Source organism: Amblyomma mixtum, chromosome 10 (genome assembly GCF_055824585.1).
Source record: "Amblyomma mixtum isolate Tamu chromosome 10, ASM5582458v1, whole genome shotgun sequence".
Lineage (NCBI taxonomy): Eukaryota > Metazoa > Arthropoda > Arachnida > Ixodida > Ixodidae > Amblyomma > Amblyomma mixtum.
The window spans coordinates 118,419,397-118,438,214 of NC_143021.1; the positions used below are offsets into that span (position 1 = coordinate 118,419,397).

The 18,818-nt window shown below is 45.4% G+C and overlaps 1 protein-coding gene across 1 annotated transcript in view; it reads right to left on the bottom strand.

Moving 5' to 3' along the window:
• LOC149326777 (uncharacterized) overlaps nt 1-17,812 on the bottom strand; it is a 61,907-nt gene extending 44,095 nt beyond the window's left edge. Inside the window, exons 1-7 of the mRNA XM_089564673.1 lie at nt 17,693-17,812; nt 13,970-16,303; nt 13,845-13,886; nt 11,653-11,739; nt 9,703-9,950; nt 7,433-7,592; nt 6,561-6,880 (exon numbers count right to left, since the gene is read on the bottom strand). Of these exons, the coding sequence (XP_089420799.1) occupies nt 6,561-6,880; nt 7,433-7,592; nt 9,703-9,950; nt 11,653-11,739; nt 13,845-13,886; nt 13,970-14,078 (966 nt within the window). The 5' untranslated portion in view covers nt 14,079-16,303; nt 17,693-17,812. The remainder of the gene's footprint in view (nt 1-6,560; nt 6,881-7,432; nt 7,593-9,702; nt 9,951-11,652; nt 11,740-13,844; nt 13,887-13,969; nt 16,304-17,692) is intronic.
• Between the last annotated feature and the right edge of the window lie 1,006 nt (nt 17,813-18,818).

Sequence of the window (18,818 nt, forward strand, 5' to 3'; positions counted from 1 at the left end):
TGGGCACTGCTCCTTACCACGATCCGAGCTTTGAAGGGTGGCCGTGACTAATGTCCAAGCCCAAGTTGGCCCCTTCTGAATGTTCATGAAGAAGCAAAGGAGCAAGCTTTGCACGGAATGGTTGCCCCCGGGTCGATAGCACTGTACATATGTAAATAGTTTGTTTAGTGCAGTTAACGCGTTCATTCACTCATCACTCAGAAACAAGGCACAAGGAGCAGCCGCGTGGTTTATAAACAGTATTGCGCGGTTTTTCTACAAAACATAAAATACAAAAAAATGTTTGCTATCGGCTCGGGGGCAGAAAAAAAATTTTTGCGTCCTTCCCGCGTCCACATCCTGTCAAGCAGTACAACTTAATCATTGCAGTTAGAAATACACCCACAAGTATTTAGAGTTTGACCGGATTCGTGGCCGAGTGGGCAATTCTCCTTACCACGATCCGAGCTGTGAAGGGTGCCCGTGACTAATGTCCAAGCCCAAGTAGGCCCCTTCTGAATGTTCATGAAGGAGCAAGCTTTACACGGAATGGTTGCCACCGGGTCGATAGCACTGTACATATGTAAATAGTTTGTTTAGTGCAGTTAACGCGTTCATTCACCCATCACTCAGAAACAAGGCACAAGGAGCAGCCGCGGTGTTTATAAACAGGATTGCGCGGTTTCTCTAAAAAACATAAAACACAAAAAATGTATGCTATCGGCTCGGGGACACAAAAATTTTTTTTGCCTCCTTCCCACGTCCACATCCTGTCAAGCAGGACAACTTAATCATTGCAGTTGGAAATACACCCACAAACATTTACAGATTGACCGGATTCGTGGCCGAGTGGGCACTGCTCCTTACCACGATCCGAGCTGTGAAGGGTGGCCGTGACTAATGTCCAAGCCCAAGTTGGCCCCTTCTGAATGTTCATGAAGGAGCAAGCTTTGCACGGAATGGTTGCCCCCGGGTAGATAGCACTGTACATATGTAAATAGTTTGTTTAGTGCAGTTAACGCGTTCATTCGCTCATCACTCAGAAACAAGGCACAAGGAGCAGCCGCGGTGCTTATAAACAGCATTGCGCGCTTTTTCTACAAAAGATAAAATACAAAAAAATGTTTGCTATCGGATCGGGGGCACAAAAAAAATTTTTGCCTCCTTCCCGCGTCCACATCCTGTCAAGCAGGACAACTTAATCATTGTATTTAAAAATACACCCACAAGCATTTACAGTTTGACCGGATTCGCGGCCGAGTGGGCACTGCTCCTTACCACGATCCGAGCTGTGAATGGTGGCCGTGACTAATGTCCAAGCCCAAGTTGGCCCCTTCTGAATGTTCATGAAGGAGCAAGCTTTGCACGGAATGGTTGCCCCCGGGTCGATAGCACTGTACAGATGTAAATAGTTTGTTTAGTGTAGTTAACGCGTTCATTCACTCATCACTCAGAAACAAGGCACAAGGAGCAGCCGCGGTGCTTATAAACAGTATTGCGCGGTTTTTCTACAAAACATAAAATACAAAAAATGTTTGCTATCGGCTCCGGGGCACAAAATAAATTTTTGCGTCCTTCCCGCGTCCACATCCTGTCAAGCAGTACAACTTAATGATTGCAGTTAGAAATACACCCACAAGCATTTACAGCTTGACCGGATCCGTGGCCGAGTGGGCACTGCTCCTTACCACGATCCGAGCTTTGAAGGGTGCCCGTGACTAATATCCAAGCCCAAGTTGGCCCCTTCTGAATGTTCATGAAGGAGCAAGCTTTGCACAGAATGGTTGCCCCCGGGTCAATAGCACTGTACATATGTAAATAGTTTGTTTAGTGCAGTTAACGCGTTCATTCACCCATCACTCAGAAACAAGGCAGAAGGAGCAGCCGCGGTGCTTATAAACAGTATTGCGCGGTTTCTCTAAAAAACATAAAACACAAAAAAATGTTTGCTATCGGCTCGGGGACACAAAAATTTTTTTGCCTCCTTCCCAAGTCCACGTCCTGTCAAGCAGTACAACTTAATCATTGCAGTTAGAAATACACCCACAAACAGGGTGAGCCCGTGAGCTCACCCTGTTTAAGCATTTACAGCTTGACCGGATTCGTGGCCGAGTGAGCACTGCTCCTTACCACGATCCGAGCTGTGAAGGGTGGCCGTGACTAATGTCCAACCCCAAGTTGGCCCCTTCTGAATGTTCATGAAGGAGCAAGCCTTGCACGGAATGGTTGCCCCCGGGTCGATAGCACTGTACATATGTAAATAGTTTGTTTAGAGCAGTTAACTCGTTCATTCACTCATCACCCAGAAACAAGACACAAGGAGCAGCCGCGGTGCTTATAAACAGTATTGCGCGGTTTTTCCACAAAACATAAAATACAAAAAAATGTTTGCTATCGGCTCGGGGGCACAAAATAAAATTTTGCGTCCTTCCCGCGTCCACATCCTGTCAAGCAGTACAACTTAATGATTGCAGTTAGAAATACACCCACAAGCATTTACAGCTTGACAGGATTCGTGGCCGAGTGGGCACTGCTCCTTACCACGATCCGAGCTGTGAAAGGTGGCCGTGACTAATGTCCAAGCCCAAGTTGGCCCCTTCTGAATGTTCATGAAGGAGCAAGCTTTGCACGGAATGGTTGCCCCCGGGTCGATAGCACTGTACATATGTAAATAGTTTGTTTAGTGCAGTTAACGCGTTCATTCACTCATCACTCAGAAACAAGGCACAATGAGCAGCCGCGGTGCTTATAAACAGCATTGCGCGGTTTTTCTACAAAACATAAAATACAAAAAAATGTTTGCTATCGGCTCGGGGGCACAAAAAAAATTTTTGCCTCCTTCCCGCGTCCACATCCTGTCAAGCAGTACAACTTAATCATTGCATTTAGAAATACACCCACAAGCATTTACAGTTTGTGCGGATTCGTGGCCGAGTGGGCACTGCTCCTTACCACGATCCGAGCTGTGAAGGGTGGCCGTGACTAATGTCCAAGCCCAAGTTGGACCCTTCTGAATGTTCATGAAGGAGCAAGCTTTGCACGGAATGGTTGCCCCCGGGTCGGTAGCACTGTACATATGTAAATAGTTTGTTTAGTGCAGTTAACGCGTTCATTCACTCATCACTCAGAAACAAGGCACAAGTAGCAGCCGCGGTGCTTATAAACAGTATTGGGCGGTTTCTCTAAAAAACATAAAACACAAAAAAATGTTTCCTATCGGCTCGGGGACACAAAAAATTTTTTGCCTCCTTCCCACGTCCACATCCTGTCAAGCAGTACAACTTAATCATTGCAGTTAGAAATACACCCACAAGCATAGAAATACAGAAAGCACAGAAATACACCCACAAATACACCCACAAACAGGGTGAGCCCGTGAGCTCCCCCTTTTTAAGCATTTACAGCTTGACCGGATTCGTGGCCGAGTGGGCACTGCTCCTTACCACGATCCGAGCTGTGAATGGTGGCCGTGACTAATGCCCTTCTGAATGTTCATGAAGGAGCAAGCTTTGCACGGAATGGTTGCCCCCGGGTCGATAGCACTGTACATATGTAAATAGTTTCTTTAGTGCAGTTAACGTGTTCATTCACTCATCACTCAGAAACAAGGCACAAGGAGCAGCCGCGGTGCTTATAAACAGTATTGCGCGGTTTTTCTACAAAACATAAAATACAAAAAATGTTTGCTATCGGCTCGGGGGCTGAAAATAAATTTTTGCCTCCTTCCCGCGTCCACATCCTGTCAAGCAGTACAACTTAATCATTGCAGTTAGAAATACACCCACAAGCATTTACAGCTTGACCGGATTCGTGGCCGAGTGGGCACTGCTCCTTACCACGATCCGAGCTTTGAAGGGTGGCCGTGACTAATGTCCAAGCGCAAGTTGGCCCCTTCTGAATGTTCATGAAGGAGCAAGCTTTGCACGGAATGGTTGCCACCGGGTCGATAGCACTGTACATATGTAAATAGTTTGTTTAGTGCAGTTAACGCGTTCATTCACCCATCACTCAGAAACAAGGCACAAGGAGCAGCCGCGGTGCTTATAAACAGCATTGCGGAGTTTCTCTAAAAAACATAAAACACAAAAAATGTTTGCTATCGGCTCGGGGACACAAAAATTTTTTTGCCTCCTTCCCGCGTCCCCATCCTGTCAAGCAGTACAACTTAATCATTGCAGTTAGAAATACAACACCTAAAATACACCCACAAACAGGGTGAGCCCGTGAGCTCACCCTGTTTAAGCATTTACAGCTTGACCGGATTCGTGGCCGAGTGAGCACTGCTCCTTACCACGATCCGAGCTGTGAAGGGTGGCCGTGACTAATGTCCAAGCCCAAGTTGGCCCCTTCTGAATATTTATGAAGGAGCAAGCCTTGCACGGAATGGTTGCTCCCGGGTCGATAGCACTGTACATATGTAAATAGTTTGTTTAGTGCAGTTAACGCGTTCATTCGCTCATCACTCAGAAACAAGGCACAAGGAGCAGCTGCGGTGCTTATAAACAGTATTGCGCGGTTTTTCTACAAAACATAAAATACAAAAAAATGTTTGCTATCGGCTCGGGGGCACAAAAAATTTTTTTGCCTCCTTCCCGCGTCCACATCCTGTCAAGCAGTACAACTTAATGATTGCAGTTAGAAATACACCCACAAGCATTTACATTTTGTCCGGATTCGTGGCCGAGTGGGCACTGCTCCTTACCACGATCCGAGCTGTGAATGGTGGCCGTGACTAATGTCCAAGCCCAAGTTGGCCCCTTCTGAATGTTCATGAAGAAGCAAAGGAGCAAGCTTTGCACGGAATGGTTGCCCCCGGGTCGATAGCACTGTACATATGTAAATAGTTTGTTTAGTGCAGTTAACGCGTTCATTCACTCATCACTCAGAAACAAGGCACAAGGAGCAGCCGCGGTGCTTATAAACAGTATTGCGCGGTTTTTCTACAAAAAATAAAATACAAAAAAATGTTTGCTATCGGCTCGGGGGCACAAAAAAAATTTTTGCGTCCTTCCCGCGTCCACATCCTGTCAAGCAGTGCAACTTAATCATTGCAGTTAGAAATACACCCACAAGCATTAGCATTTACAGTTTGCCGCCGCGGTGGCTCAGTGGCTATGGTGCTCGGCTGCTGACCCAAAAGACGCGGGTTCGATCCCGGCCGCGGCGGCTGGAATTTCTTTGGAGGAGAAATTCTAGAGGCCCGTGTACTGTGCGATGTCAGTGCACGTTAAAGAACCCCAGGTGGTCGAAATTTCCGGAGCCCTCCACTACGGCGTCTCTCGTAGCCTTAGTCGCTTTGGGACGTTAAACCCCATAAACCAACCAACCATTTACAGTTTGACCGGATTCGTGGCCGAGTGGGCACTGCTCCTTACCACGATCCGAGCTGTGAATGGTGGCCGTGACTAATGTCCAAGCCCTAGTTGGCGCTTCTGAATGTTCATGAAGGAGCAAGCTTTGCACGGAATGGTTGCCCCCGGGTTGATAGCACTGTACATATGTAAATAGTTTCTTTAGTGCAGTTAACGTGTTCATTCACTCATCACTCAGAAATAAGGCACAAGGAGCAGCCGCGGTGCTTTTAAACAGTATTGCGCGGTTTTTCTACAAAACATAAAATACAAAAAATGTTTGCTATCGGCTCGGGGGCACAAAATAAATTTTTGCCTCCTTCCCGCGTCGATATCCTGTCAAGCAGTACAACTTAATGATTGGAGTTAGAAATACACCCACAAGCATTTACAGCTTGACCGGATTCGTGGCCGAGTGGGCACTGCTCCTTAGCACGATCCGAGCTTTGAAGGGTGGCCGTGACTAATGTCCAAGCCCAAGTTGGCCCCTTCTGAATGTTCATGAAGGAGCAAGCTTTGCACGGAATGGTTGCCACCGGGTCGATCCCAAGCAGCACACCAACAATGGACCGACGCTGGCATAATGCTGGTCAAAACCGGCTCGAAAGTCGTACCGACGTCGGCATTGGGGCAAAAAGTTACTTTTTCCAACCTTGGCCTGATGTTCGGACCAACACTGAACCGACATTCATGCCACTATCAGACCACTGTTCAGCCGCTCTACCAACACTGAACCGACATTCATGCCACTATCAGACCACTGTTCAGCCGCTCTACCAACACTGAACCGACATTCATGCCACTCTCAGACCACTGTTCAGCCGCTCTACCAACACTGAACCGACATTCACGCCACTATTGTACCCACTTTCAGCCACTCTACCAACACTGAACCGACATTCATGCCACTATCAGACCACTGTTCAGCCGCTCTACCAACACTGAACCGACATTCATGCCGCTATTGTACCCACATTCAGCTGCTCTACCAACACCGGCTTGACATACCACAATTAGGCCACTGTTCAGCCTTTCTGCTAACGCTTGCCCGAAGTTTATGCCATTGCATTTCCAGTTCAGCGAATATTCACATTCCAGTTAATGTTCGCATTGGGAAAGCCATGGGTTTTGGCATTGCAAAGCTGCAATCATCTCTTCTATACACATGCACAACAAAATGAGGCAACGAAAGAATCCAACTGAGAAACTATTTATTAAATAATTAGGCACCGTGGCTGGGGACGCGCGGTTGCGTGAGTCCTGCGAGGCAGCGAGGGCCGCGCAGGAGGCGGGACCTTGGGAAGGAGCCAGGGCCGCGCGGGAGGAGGATTTCTGGGAGGTGGGGGCCGCTTGGGGAAGGGAGGGCACTGTGCTGGGGGCTGAAGCACAGGGGCTCGCAGTGGTTGCCAGGCCGGCAGCGGTACTTGGCAGAAACGCTTCGGCAAAACGCCTTTTGCGTCCGCCGCCACGGTCCACCGAACCTGGCAACCACTTCCTAATAAACCCCTGCGCTTCCACCACATCCGCCCCCGTCTTCTCACAGATGGCATCTGCATAAGATAAGCGTTCATTTTAGGCCAGCAGAAAAAGTTTGCTCGTTAACAGAAATCAAGATTATTTCAGCAACAGAGAAAACAGAAAAGGCCACAAGTACATGTTAACTCAAAGTGCGTGCCAAAATGAAAGGACTACAGTATCCAAATACAACTTGAGGAGAAAATCCACCTGAAAGCTCTTCTAACCAACTGTATAAAGCTGCTGCGACATCACGGTCGACCACTTTGCACTACTAACATATGGGAGCACAAATGGCTGGCAGATACAAGGCACGACTACGATCCATGACAAGAGATGGATGTGACTGATGGGAGGGCTTTCTTTGAAAGGCATCTGCTGACTCATATATCTTCAGATGCACATGGAAGAAAACTGCTGATGACTACCCCCATAAAAACAGTAACAAAATATTCACCTGTAATGAAAAAGAAAACTGGTAAAGTATCAACTGAAAAGAAGAAAAGAAAACAAAGCGCAGCAGAACCTGGTGCATGTTCTTCCACTCATCTTCTAAAATTCAGTTAAACGCTACTGCAACAACATACCTGTTGCCACCTTGCATAACTTCAGGGCAATAAATGACCACTTGCCCTTGCGGCCATGGAGGCTGTACATCCTCTGTACAGCCACCCCCATGATGGCGGTCATTATGTTGGAGCCCACCTCCCTCAGGCCCTTGCCCCCCAGGCGGACCAGCTGCTTTCGCTGAAAAGAAACACCACAGGTGCACAAGCTATTAGGCACAAACATCAATTATAATTTCATTTAGTTTAGCAGAATCGAATAGCTAAGACATTTGTGTGACTACCTGTCAACAGCCCATGCGAGTACCTACAATCATAATGCATAATTTCTGTATGATACAATAGCTTGACTAGTTGCTACCAGCAGAAAGCACCACCACCAATATGGACATTCTTTTTTTTCCCAGTTTACTAAGAGCAGGGAAACTTTAGCGATTAAGCAAAGGTGGCCAACTCCTACCCATTATGCTTTGCATCTTGGACATTATTATATTATAACTATAACGCTTTTTGCAGATATCTATGTGCTGGATGTGTTTTCTCTGCACAGCCGTTACGCTAAAATTGATTTGGTTTGTAGAACTTAAAGTTCCAAAGTGACTCAGGCTATGATGAGGGACACCATAGTGGAGGGCTCCGGAAGTTTCGACCACGTGGGGTCTTTAACATGCGCCACTGACATCACACTGCACACGGGCGCCTTGCTTTTCGCCTCCATGGAAAACTGGCCATCACGGCTCGGTTTGAACCCGAGTCTTTGGGTTCAGCAGTCGAGTGCCCTAACCACTGAGCCACCATGGCGGGGCTCACTACCCTGAAATTGAGCAGTCTAATTAATGCTATACAAAGGGCGCTTATTTAAATCCCCAAGCACCTGAGTAAAGCTGCGTGCTTAGCAACCACATTTAATTAAACGATGTTGCTTGTTTTTGGCAGCAGATTAAGTAATGAAATGTGCATAATGTGAGCAAAAGACAGGGAAGAGGTGGGTTAAAGCTGCCCCATTATTTGGGAAACCTAGCCGAAATTAAAGACGCACTGAGAGAGGACCAACTTCCAGCTGTGTTCACAGCAGTTCATGCAACAGTATATTAACCGAAAGCTCAGCTTCCTGTAAAACAGACCTTACAACATCCTTAATGTTAGCTACAAAGTCCACTGCTGAACTAAATTAAAACAGCACAACAATAAATGACAAATGTAAGGAAAATGAGGGGCTCGTTATGAGACACATACGAAGAAAGGCAGCCACAGGCAACAAAAGCATAGGGGATTTTTTTTTGCTGTTGATCGATGTAAAACAATAATGTAATCACAGAAATATTTGACTGAGAAAAAAAATTTGTTGGAACCAAGTCTGTTATGCAACGACCGGCCACCGGCAGAGCTCTGGAAAACTACATCGAATGACATTGAGTGACACCATCTGAGAGCAACTGCCCCAAAAAAGCCTGTGACTGCACCGCCAAATACCAAGCTACTACAAGATGTGATAGGTGCAATGCTTCGCACAGAACCAGCATCAGTAGCTTGGTTTGCTGTTTAGCGCTCCTTCTCGCCTAAACGCTCTGATGCGACAGCAGTCTCGCAGGTGGCATTTTCTTTGCATTGCGTGGCTGAAACATGATGTGACAACTGGCACTTGCCGTAAGCAATATTGCGAGCGCCACATGTTCAGCACTGCTACTGAGCCCAACAAATTGATAGGAGCCAAAGAGCAGATAAAGAGAGTCCCCTAACAGCTGTCCCGACACGTGATGCAGTTTTTGCAAGCTCTGCTACCGGCTGGGCATTGCGTACCACTTTTGCTTCGAACAGTAAATCTCACCACACAAGGAATCGACAGGGCGTTCCAGTGAACACTCAAAAATTCCTAAAGAAGCGCATGTTCGATATGGGAAAACAATTTTTTTTTTGGAGGAACGATCTCTCAGCAGTGGTGGACATAATTTACTGCATAACTGTGCGTGTGTACCTGCAAATATTTCTTCTATTTTGAACTCCCTATTCTTAGGAATTCCTGAAAATGTTCACTGAAACAGCCAGTGTGTATATCAGCGAGCAACTTTCATGAACAAGACATTTACATTAACAAAACACACTGTGACAGCACACTCCAGCACAACAGTATTAATTATATCTATGAAGAGCACGTTATTCACAGAGCACGGCATGCAAATACTCTTGGAGCTCAAGATTTCTTCACAAACCTCGGAATTACATTATGCATGCAATTCGTTAGTAGGCATTCATTTTTTTCCAGACACGAATTATCAGAAACATTAAATCACCAGTCCAGCAGCCACGCTGTCGTCCTGGACGGCAGCTTCCACAGTGTCCAACTCCTCGGGGGAGAATGCGGGCAGTGCAAGGGTGGGAGGCGGTGGCGAGGGGGACACTGGCCGAGTCCTCTGCTCCAGCTGCCGGTCCGACCGCAGCAGCACGTGATCCTCCAGCCTTTGTAACCGCTGCATTAAGTCGCGCTGCTGCTGTCGGACCTCCAGCACCAGGCACATCAGCTTCAGCAGGGTAGCTGAAACTGAAGCAATCAACAATTTCAGTGAGAGCAGGGTTAACCTGGGCGCAATAATATCATTTGCGTACTGAGGTACAATAAAGAACAGTATGAGGCTAACAGTAGGCAGCAACACACTCTGTACTATGCTCCTAAACTTCCCCCAGTTTTTATCCTCCAGGACACTTCTAATTCATGTTCTATTCCTTGCTAGCCTAATTTAAATGCCATAAATGTCACCATGCACTGACAAACACCTAGGTGAAATGGAGCTGCTCTATGTGTGATAGCTAGCACAGAACCTGCAGCCTTGTTGTGTAAAGGACTTCTCAGTCTATGAGCTTCGCCAATTTTTACATTGCTTCATGGGCATTTCCACTGCTATTGCACCATGGCAGAGATGGCAGCAGTTAGTCGCAAATGGATTCTTCCAGTGTCATGAGAAGCATGTGCTAATAGAAGCGAGAAAGCAGAGCAGGCCTGTGCCCTTAATATAGCATTGCACCATTTGGAAAGTATTGCTCACGGCAAAACCCACATTGGCCAAAATGCTGGAGGTAGACATCTGTTCTAACTGCAAGTGCTGGCAGGGATCAATGCATTAAAACTGCAACAAAGATAGCCCTTATGGAATTATAGCCCTTAGCTGACAAGCGAAATGCAACAAAGAGGTGGACCAAATGTTTCTTGCTAGGCACAGGAGGTCCCAAACCGTTGAGAAATAAAACAAGGTCACATTTATCTCTTACCACGCATCCATTTTCTGCAGGCAAGACAAGACTAGGAGCCAGCTGATGTGCTCCACAAGGCAGTTAGGCTGTTCAGTTCTTTCCTAAGCAAGAGGTCCTCCTTCAGAGCATGCCACTATTATTGGCTGCTTATCTCCTTCAGCACCCTTTATGGGAGCTTTGTGATAGCGCAATTAATTTTTTTTCAGCACATTTCGCTGCATCCAAGGCACTGCATTGACTTCCAACCAGTAAACTTTTAAAATACTTTGAAAGACAATGAAAAATTACAATATGGGCCTTGCTGACCAACCGCGACCAAGCGACCAAATTATGCTGGTAAGGAAACAAATGCACAGAACATGGGACTACTGTGTAGAGTGCAATTCGTAGGAGTGGCTTCCTGGTGGTGATGTAGGCCGAGAGAGGCAACAGAAATGCCAGGATCCAAAAGAACCCAACAAAAGCACAACATACAGCACTTGGGAAGGGCACACAACAACCACTCCACTATGAATCACAAGAGGAGAAAGCAATGGAAGTACTAGGTTGTAAAGTCCAATACCACTTCAGTTCAATACAATGGTTTTTGAGAAATACATGTGATGATTTTCAGAGTGACCCCTTTCAAAGCACATAGTTTGAAACTAGAAATGTGCTCCTAGCACCGTTTCAAGAGCCACTGAGGAGAACTCCGTGCAAATATCTTCCTGAATAAGTATATTCTCTAGGTCTTTCTGGGCCTGTTGACTGCTGCTCGGCAGCAGCAGGTACAATGAGAAATTTAAAATTTGCTCTGTTTTTCTTTAAGGCAAAGCAGATCTAGCTTCTATATTTTGTTGTGTCACTTGATACTAGACAAAATAGGAGTGTAATTAAAAGAAAGGAACACAGTGAAAAGACGGGACAAGCAGCATTTGTTCTGTCCTCTCACTGTGTCCCCATGTTTGGCTTGCATTTCTCTTTTTGCACAAAAGTAAACAAAGTGAAAATCTCACCATCAACAGTCCCAGCTGTCGACCCCTCCAGCTTGCTGGGTGGCGCACTGTTTTCGTTCACGCTCTCCCCAGCGTGATTCAGTGGGGCTGGAGATGAACATGCGTCATTGATGGCAATCCAGGAAGTACAGAACACACTACTGTGTACAACCACAATGTCACATTTCTATCCTAATTGAATGCAGAAATGCTACTTCAGGATATTTTTGGAGAAGGGACAGAACAGTTGCATGGCCAGGCTGTTTTTCATACAGGTGATCTTTTTAAAACACAATAGACACAAAATTACGAAGTTCAGAAACAAATTCCTGGTTATATAGAGATGCCCCCCAGGCAATAGTAACACTTCCTTTGGCCGAAAAGATATTTTAATTTGGTTTCAATCACAGGCTGTACAAAGACTTCATAATTCAAAACCCATCAAAACCGACACCTCCATGACAAGTAGTTGACGTGACAAACAATGTCACATCATGCAGATACCTATGACACATAAAAGAACGTTGTGATCCGACTGCGGCGGCGCGTTTCGATGGAGGCGAAACGCAAGAGGTGCCCGTGTGCTGTGCGATGTCAGTGCACGTTAAAGATCCCCAGTCGGCTGAAATTATCCCAGGGCGCTACGGCACCTCCTTCTTCCTTTCTTCTCACACTCCCTCCTTTATCCCTTCTCTTATGAATGTCCACCGAAATGCGAGAGAATTACTGCACCACTTTCTTTCCTGAAAAATCAGTTTTCAATTTTTTAAAGATGTGTCTATAGTACTTCAATAATTACATTTCTCATGCACCAGCATGGTGCATTGGTACCGTATTTTCCGGTGTATAAGACGCGGCTTTTTTCAAAAATCTTGCTGGTGCGTCCTATACAAGGGTGCGTCTTATATGCGAATTTTTCGTTTTTTTTTAGAGTTCAGAAATTACTCAGGTTCATGTTCAAGCCTTTTTTACCGAAAAAATATCACTAGCAATGAAGCGGTTGTAACACGGTTAATACTTCAATACGGGGACCACCGTGCGCAACTTTTTTTAGGTGAACTTTATCATGAAACGACGGGGATGACGACTTCCGGGATCACAAACACACCACCGTTTCGGAGGCCCCAAGCAAAAGTAATGTGAAATGCCAAAAGATGACGACAATCACGCTTCTCGCCATTGTCAAGACAAGCCAGGACAAGCCGGCGTTCTTTTTTCAGCCACCCTTTGCCACTTTGTTTGCTCCATGTACGTAGTGCGAAGAGAATATTTCAGTCGCGTTGCCACCAGAAATGGGTGAACTTTTTGATAGCGCATCCGAAGGTGAAGACTTCCAAGGTTTTAAGTAGAAATAAAATGTTCTTATGGACATGTTGGAGAGTTTTTTTTGTTTTTCTTTCTTTTTTTCCAAAACGTGAGCAGGAATGGCGTGAGTGTTGCCTTTTTCGACCACTTAGCGTTGCTTAAGAATTTCTCACAAGTACGGTGAATTTCGTGATGGTTGCGCAAGCGTGTTTAATTGATCCTCACTAGCCCAACTGGGAAAACTGGGGTGCGTCTTATATAGCAACTTTTTCAATTACAGCCTGCATATATGGCGGGTGCGTCTTATACACTGGAAAATACGGTACATTTAAGGACACAAAAGAAACTGTCATGGCGAAACCAAACACAGAGAGCAGAATATATGTCATGTGAATAGAAACCTGTTCGCAGTACTGTTAACGTGGGTAAGAGAGTTTGCCACGAAATGGTTACTGGCAGAATCACTGCTGATCTGAGAGCATGGCAAATGTAAAAAGCTGATGCCAAGTCTGAGCACGTTCCATTTCTCTGCAAGTGCAATTAGCTACGGTGGAGTTTTTTTCCCAGATTTTGCAAGCATACTACCATAAATCCCCAATCAAAACTAACACAATGTCGACCTTACATTAAATAGAAATGAGAAATGGTGTTTTAGTTTTAAGGCGGTTAACATCCAAAGGCGACTCAGGCTATGAGGGACGCCGTAGTGAAGGGCTCCGGAAATTTCGACCACCTGGGGTTCTTCAACGTGCACTGACATCGCACAGCACACGGGCCTCTAGAATTTCGCCTCCATCAAAATTCGACCGCCTTGGCCGGGATCGTACCCGCGTCTTTCGGGTCAGCAGCCGAGCGCCGTAACCACTGAGCCACCGCGGCGGCTTAACAAATGAGAATTCATGTCTTACGTGGTGACGGCAGCTGTACAACATCGTTGTGGCCCTCATTTCCTAAAAAAGAATTGCACATGAACGTCTTGTTGAGTATGCAAAATAATTTCTCATCAATAAAGAAATATGAGAATTTCAATTACCAGAAACTGCCGAGCTTTCTAGGGCTGAAGTGAACTCGTAGCGCCGCACCTTTTTTTCGGCGCTCTTGTAGGATCCTGCAAACATTCTCAATATCTCGACAAAAACCATGTCATCTCCAAGCAACAGTACGGATTTCAAAAAAACAAAACAACTGAGGCCGCCTTACTGGAAATCAAAGAAAAGCTAATTGAAAACATAGAAAATAAACTGCTAACAGTTGGCATATTCCTTGATATGAGGAAAGCGTTTGACTCGGTTAACCATAAGATATTGCTTGAAAAAATGCATTGTTATGGAATATGCGGTGTTCCTTTAACCTTATTTGCTAGCTACCTTGACAACCGATCTCAAACAACTATCATTAACGGTATTTCATCTGGGATCGGTCAGATTGTGTCTGGTGCGCCACAGGGCTCCGTTCTAGGACCAACGTTGTTCTTATTATATATTAATGATATCGTCAACCTTCATCCAGCAGACAACATTATAATCTATGCAGACGATACTAACGTATTTTTTCCAGGACAAGATAGTAATATTTTGCAAGCAGCCTCCAATAGTTGGTTATCCCAATTGTCTGTTTGGTTAAAATCAAATAGGTTAGAACTTAATGTCAGGAAAACAAAGTACATACTGTTTAGAGCCAAAAATAAGGAAGTTCCGAACAACTTCCAAATTCACTTCGAGCAAGCTCCTATAACTCGTGTCAGCTCTACAATGTTCCTTGGAGTCATTTTTGAAGAACATTTACTCTGGACAGATCGTGTAAACTACGTTTGCACTAAAATGGCTCGCTCTGTTGGTATCCTAAATAAATTTCGCACAATACTGCCTCGAAAATTCAAACTACAAATTTATTTCTCTCTAGTCTTTTCGCATGTACAATATTGTTTGTTGATCTGGGGAACGACTACCTCAACCAATTTTGTGAAAGTACTTACTTTACAAAAAAGAGCTGTACGAGCGATTGATAACTTACATTACAGTGAGAGCACGGGTCCTTCCTTCCTCAACCATAGACTGCTAACCATCACGGCCGCTTACCACAAGAAGCTTGCTGTTTATATCAGAAACCTTATGAAAGGAAACTGGCAGACTTTCGAGAGCACATATTTAATTGCCCAAACAGCATACAGTCTTAGGCACCCTCAATACCATGCACCAAAATCTCGTACAAACTATGGGTTCCAAAAACTAACTCACATAATTCCTCATAATTAAACACGTATCCATACTTAACAGAATTGTCGCTACAAAATATGTCCGAGGGCTGCTTTGCTGACTTGATGCCCGTTCAGCTGCCTGTATAGCAACACTCAGGCCAACAGACTATCAGTTTGAAAGCCTGTGAAACACTCATGTGGCAGAGGCATTGTTTTATTTACAATTAAAAGTGTGATTCTGGTTTCTAGGATTTAACAGCTTTAAGCTATGAAGAATGACGTAGCGGAAGACTCCAGATTAATTTAGACCACATGGGGTTGTTTAACATGCACTGATATTACAGAGCACAAGCGCATTCTGCACTGCTCCATTTCACCACAGACAGGATGTAACCTGGGCCCTCGGCTCAGCAGCATGGACCACTCAGCTACTGCGACAGGCTAACAATTCAAACTGAACTAAATGTAAACAGCTGGATGAGTTGGTTCTGAATTTGCATTATGAAACACTGTCTCAGTGCACAACAAAAATGGATGAGGAAAGAGCACACAACGCAAAGCATCAATTGATGTCTGGCATTTGTATTGTGTGCTCTTTCCTTGTCTGTGCTTTTTTTGTGCCAAAAAATGTTTCATAATGCAAAAAAAAAAAAATTACCATACTAAACCTTTCTGTACTAAATATTATTAAGCATACTGAGTGCAGCACTAATTCTGGGAACTACAGGTCTTCAAAAACAAGGCACTAATGAGTTTCAGATGTAGTTCATCAGCTTACAAGTGCAATAGCTAACAGTTCATTCTGCTCCTCTTTTTGACAGCTGGCTAAGCGGTGGCTATCAACATGACTTCTTAGTCGTAATTTAGCCATGCAGAGGTGCAGACTCACAGAATCTAGCAAAGAGGCCTTTACAATCGCTGATGAAGCTACCATCAATATGTCTACAATAAGACTACTTATGGCAAGTGATAACGACGACCACTGGGCAACGGATCCACTCCCCTCCGAGAGCTGGCTCGGCCTCAGCTTTTGCGAGCCGCGTCACCTCCGAGCTCCTGGCCACAGGCCAGTAGCACTCTTCTTTTGTCTCTGTGAGCCATCCGACAGGAATGACTGCAAGGCAGTCGTCCTCAAGAGGAAACTTCACCACAGCGAATGGTTTTGACATGCTGCACAGAGGAAACACAACAACAGATTAATGGGCAAACAAGGATTTTTACCAGACACTCTCTGTGCCATTCTCTACTGGCACTTGCCTGTTTGGGTGCCGAAAACTTCACACTACCATGACAACTGACAGGTACTCTTACAACCATCTCGTTCTACTTCGCAACGCACTTCTGAACTTTCATGAGTTGAGAGTTACAAGTGTCACGAGCGCCTGCAATTTGGGACTTATTTAAACAATATTTCTGTGTCTGCTGTCATGTGAAACAAATAACAGCCAGCAATAGTGGTGTGCAACTTCACTGCATTGAACATCAAACTGAGTGCAGTCTACCAGGAGCATAGTGATGAAAAAAGAAACCAGTAAAACGCAAGATTGACCAAATGAGGAAGAGAGAAAACAAGCGTGTTCAATTAGCGAGCTCGAAACTAGCACTCGCTATATGTAGAGTCACACTGATCTAGACTTTGTAATACAAGGCTCTGAGTAGCGGGAAGGGACACACATAAATAAAAAGTACTCTCAATTTTTTTTCTGTAACCGATCACTGGCAGGAGCAGCATTACTTCTGGCAGTACAGAAGAATTGTGTTCATTCATCCTGTTCTTGTCACATTTCTCTCATCGCACGGAGACTCGCAACGCAACAATGTCAACACTGCCATGGAAGCATTTGTCAATCAAGCACAAGGCATGCAGGCTGCGACTCTATGACGTCTGACATGCATGCCTGAACCAAGCGATTAGCCTCACAAAAGCAAAAATTGGCGATGAAAAACACTCAACTGCATCGCACGTGGCAACTGGTTGGTCATGGGGGGCGCCGCAGAGAACGGCTCCGGAAATTTCGACCACCTGGGGTTCTTTAGAGTGCACCGATATCGCGCACAGTACACGGGCCTCTAGAATTTCGCCTCCATCGAAATTCGACCGCCGCAGCCGGGATCGAACCCGCGTATTTCGAGTCAGCAGCCGAGCGCCGTAACCACGTGACGACTGTCATTGCGATCATGATCATAATATCTATACACGTACATAAATGTACGATGTGCCGAGAAACAAACCCTCTCAGAAGCAATGCGCCAAGAAGATTTGCCGGGATAGTGCGTTCACCCTGATGAAGGAACACACAAACACACACGACATTTAGAAGCGCTTCCCTTCGTGTACGTGTGTGTTACTTCATATTACCCCAACCCTTACACGCAGTTACACCTTGCAATGCGCCGCTGAGTTAATCAAAAGACAACTGCTGACAGATGCCTACAGACAAGTTAGATAAAGGGGCGACACACGAGGCGTGCTCATTGTCCTCACTCGCGACAAGTTCACAAGTAAATATTAGCTGACAACTAACATGAAAGGGAAAAAAGGACAGAATGTATACTTACGCAAGCAGTGCCTCCTGGTTCCCCTCGGTGACTCACGCGTGCCGCCAACAAACTTCAAAAAGCTTGAAGAAATAAAAATTCACAAGAGCGCTTTGCTGCCAAACGTCCAAACGAAATGACCACAAGCTATGGATTGGGATTGGCTTGGAACGTACGTAGGAGCGAGAGCGGATGCCTACGTTTATGCGTAAAGCGGTGTTTAGTTTCGAAAAATTTCTTTGAAGCTTAGTGTTGACAACACCGCCAAGAATAATTTTTATCAATTTTTTTACACTTCAATTTATTAATGAGCAAAAGATCTTATTTTACGCGACAGCTAAGATGAAATGGCATGGCTACTTTTGACTACTTTCAGCTCAAGTTTTGGCTCCTTTTAAAATGTTCCCAACGGCAACCCTGCCCGCGAGTCATGCCGCGAGTGCTCGCGCTTGTTTTTCTTTTGTGGTGTGGAGGTGTTGGTCGTACTGCCTGTCCGCTGTCCCTTTGTGCGGCTGTTGCGGTCCTCGTCTTTCACCGCAAAGCTTCTGCATTTCGCCATGAATGCAAAGCAACGCAAGTACCGTATCGTTGAAAAAGAATACCGTGAGATCTTGCAAGATCTCGGTATTTCACAACGGCCGGTCGCATCTACGTCTTCAAGCTTGGATCAAGGCGGCAGGAAACGATCGCACTCCGAAACATCAGTCGACGTACGCACCCCCCAACTCTTGCTACCGTCCGAAGCAACCACGCGACGCAGAAGCGAAGTGCGCGCTGAAGACGCGTGATTGAAATCTATGACCGTAATCAATATGAAGACGATTAACCGATAGCGATTAATACGTCCCTATCGAAAAATCTCGTATATATGTGTCATATGTGTCTGGTTCATACGAGATTATGGAATATCTCGTATGTGTCATATGTGTCTGGTTTGCAATTTTTGGGAAAGGAAAGGGAAGGGCTGGGGTGGAATTATAAGGCAATTAACAATAAAATAGCTTCCATTGAAGTTAGTAAACTAAAGAAAGTAAAAAAGAAATTCGGACGCGAAAAAAAAAAACTACGCGCCGTTCCGGATTCGAACCACCGACCTAGAGATCTACAGCTCACTACACTACCCACTACACCACTGCTGGCATGGCAA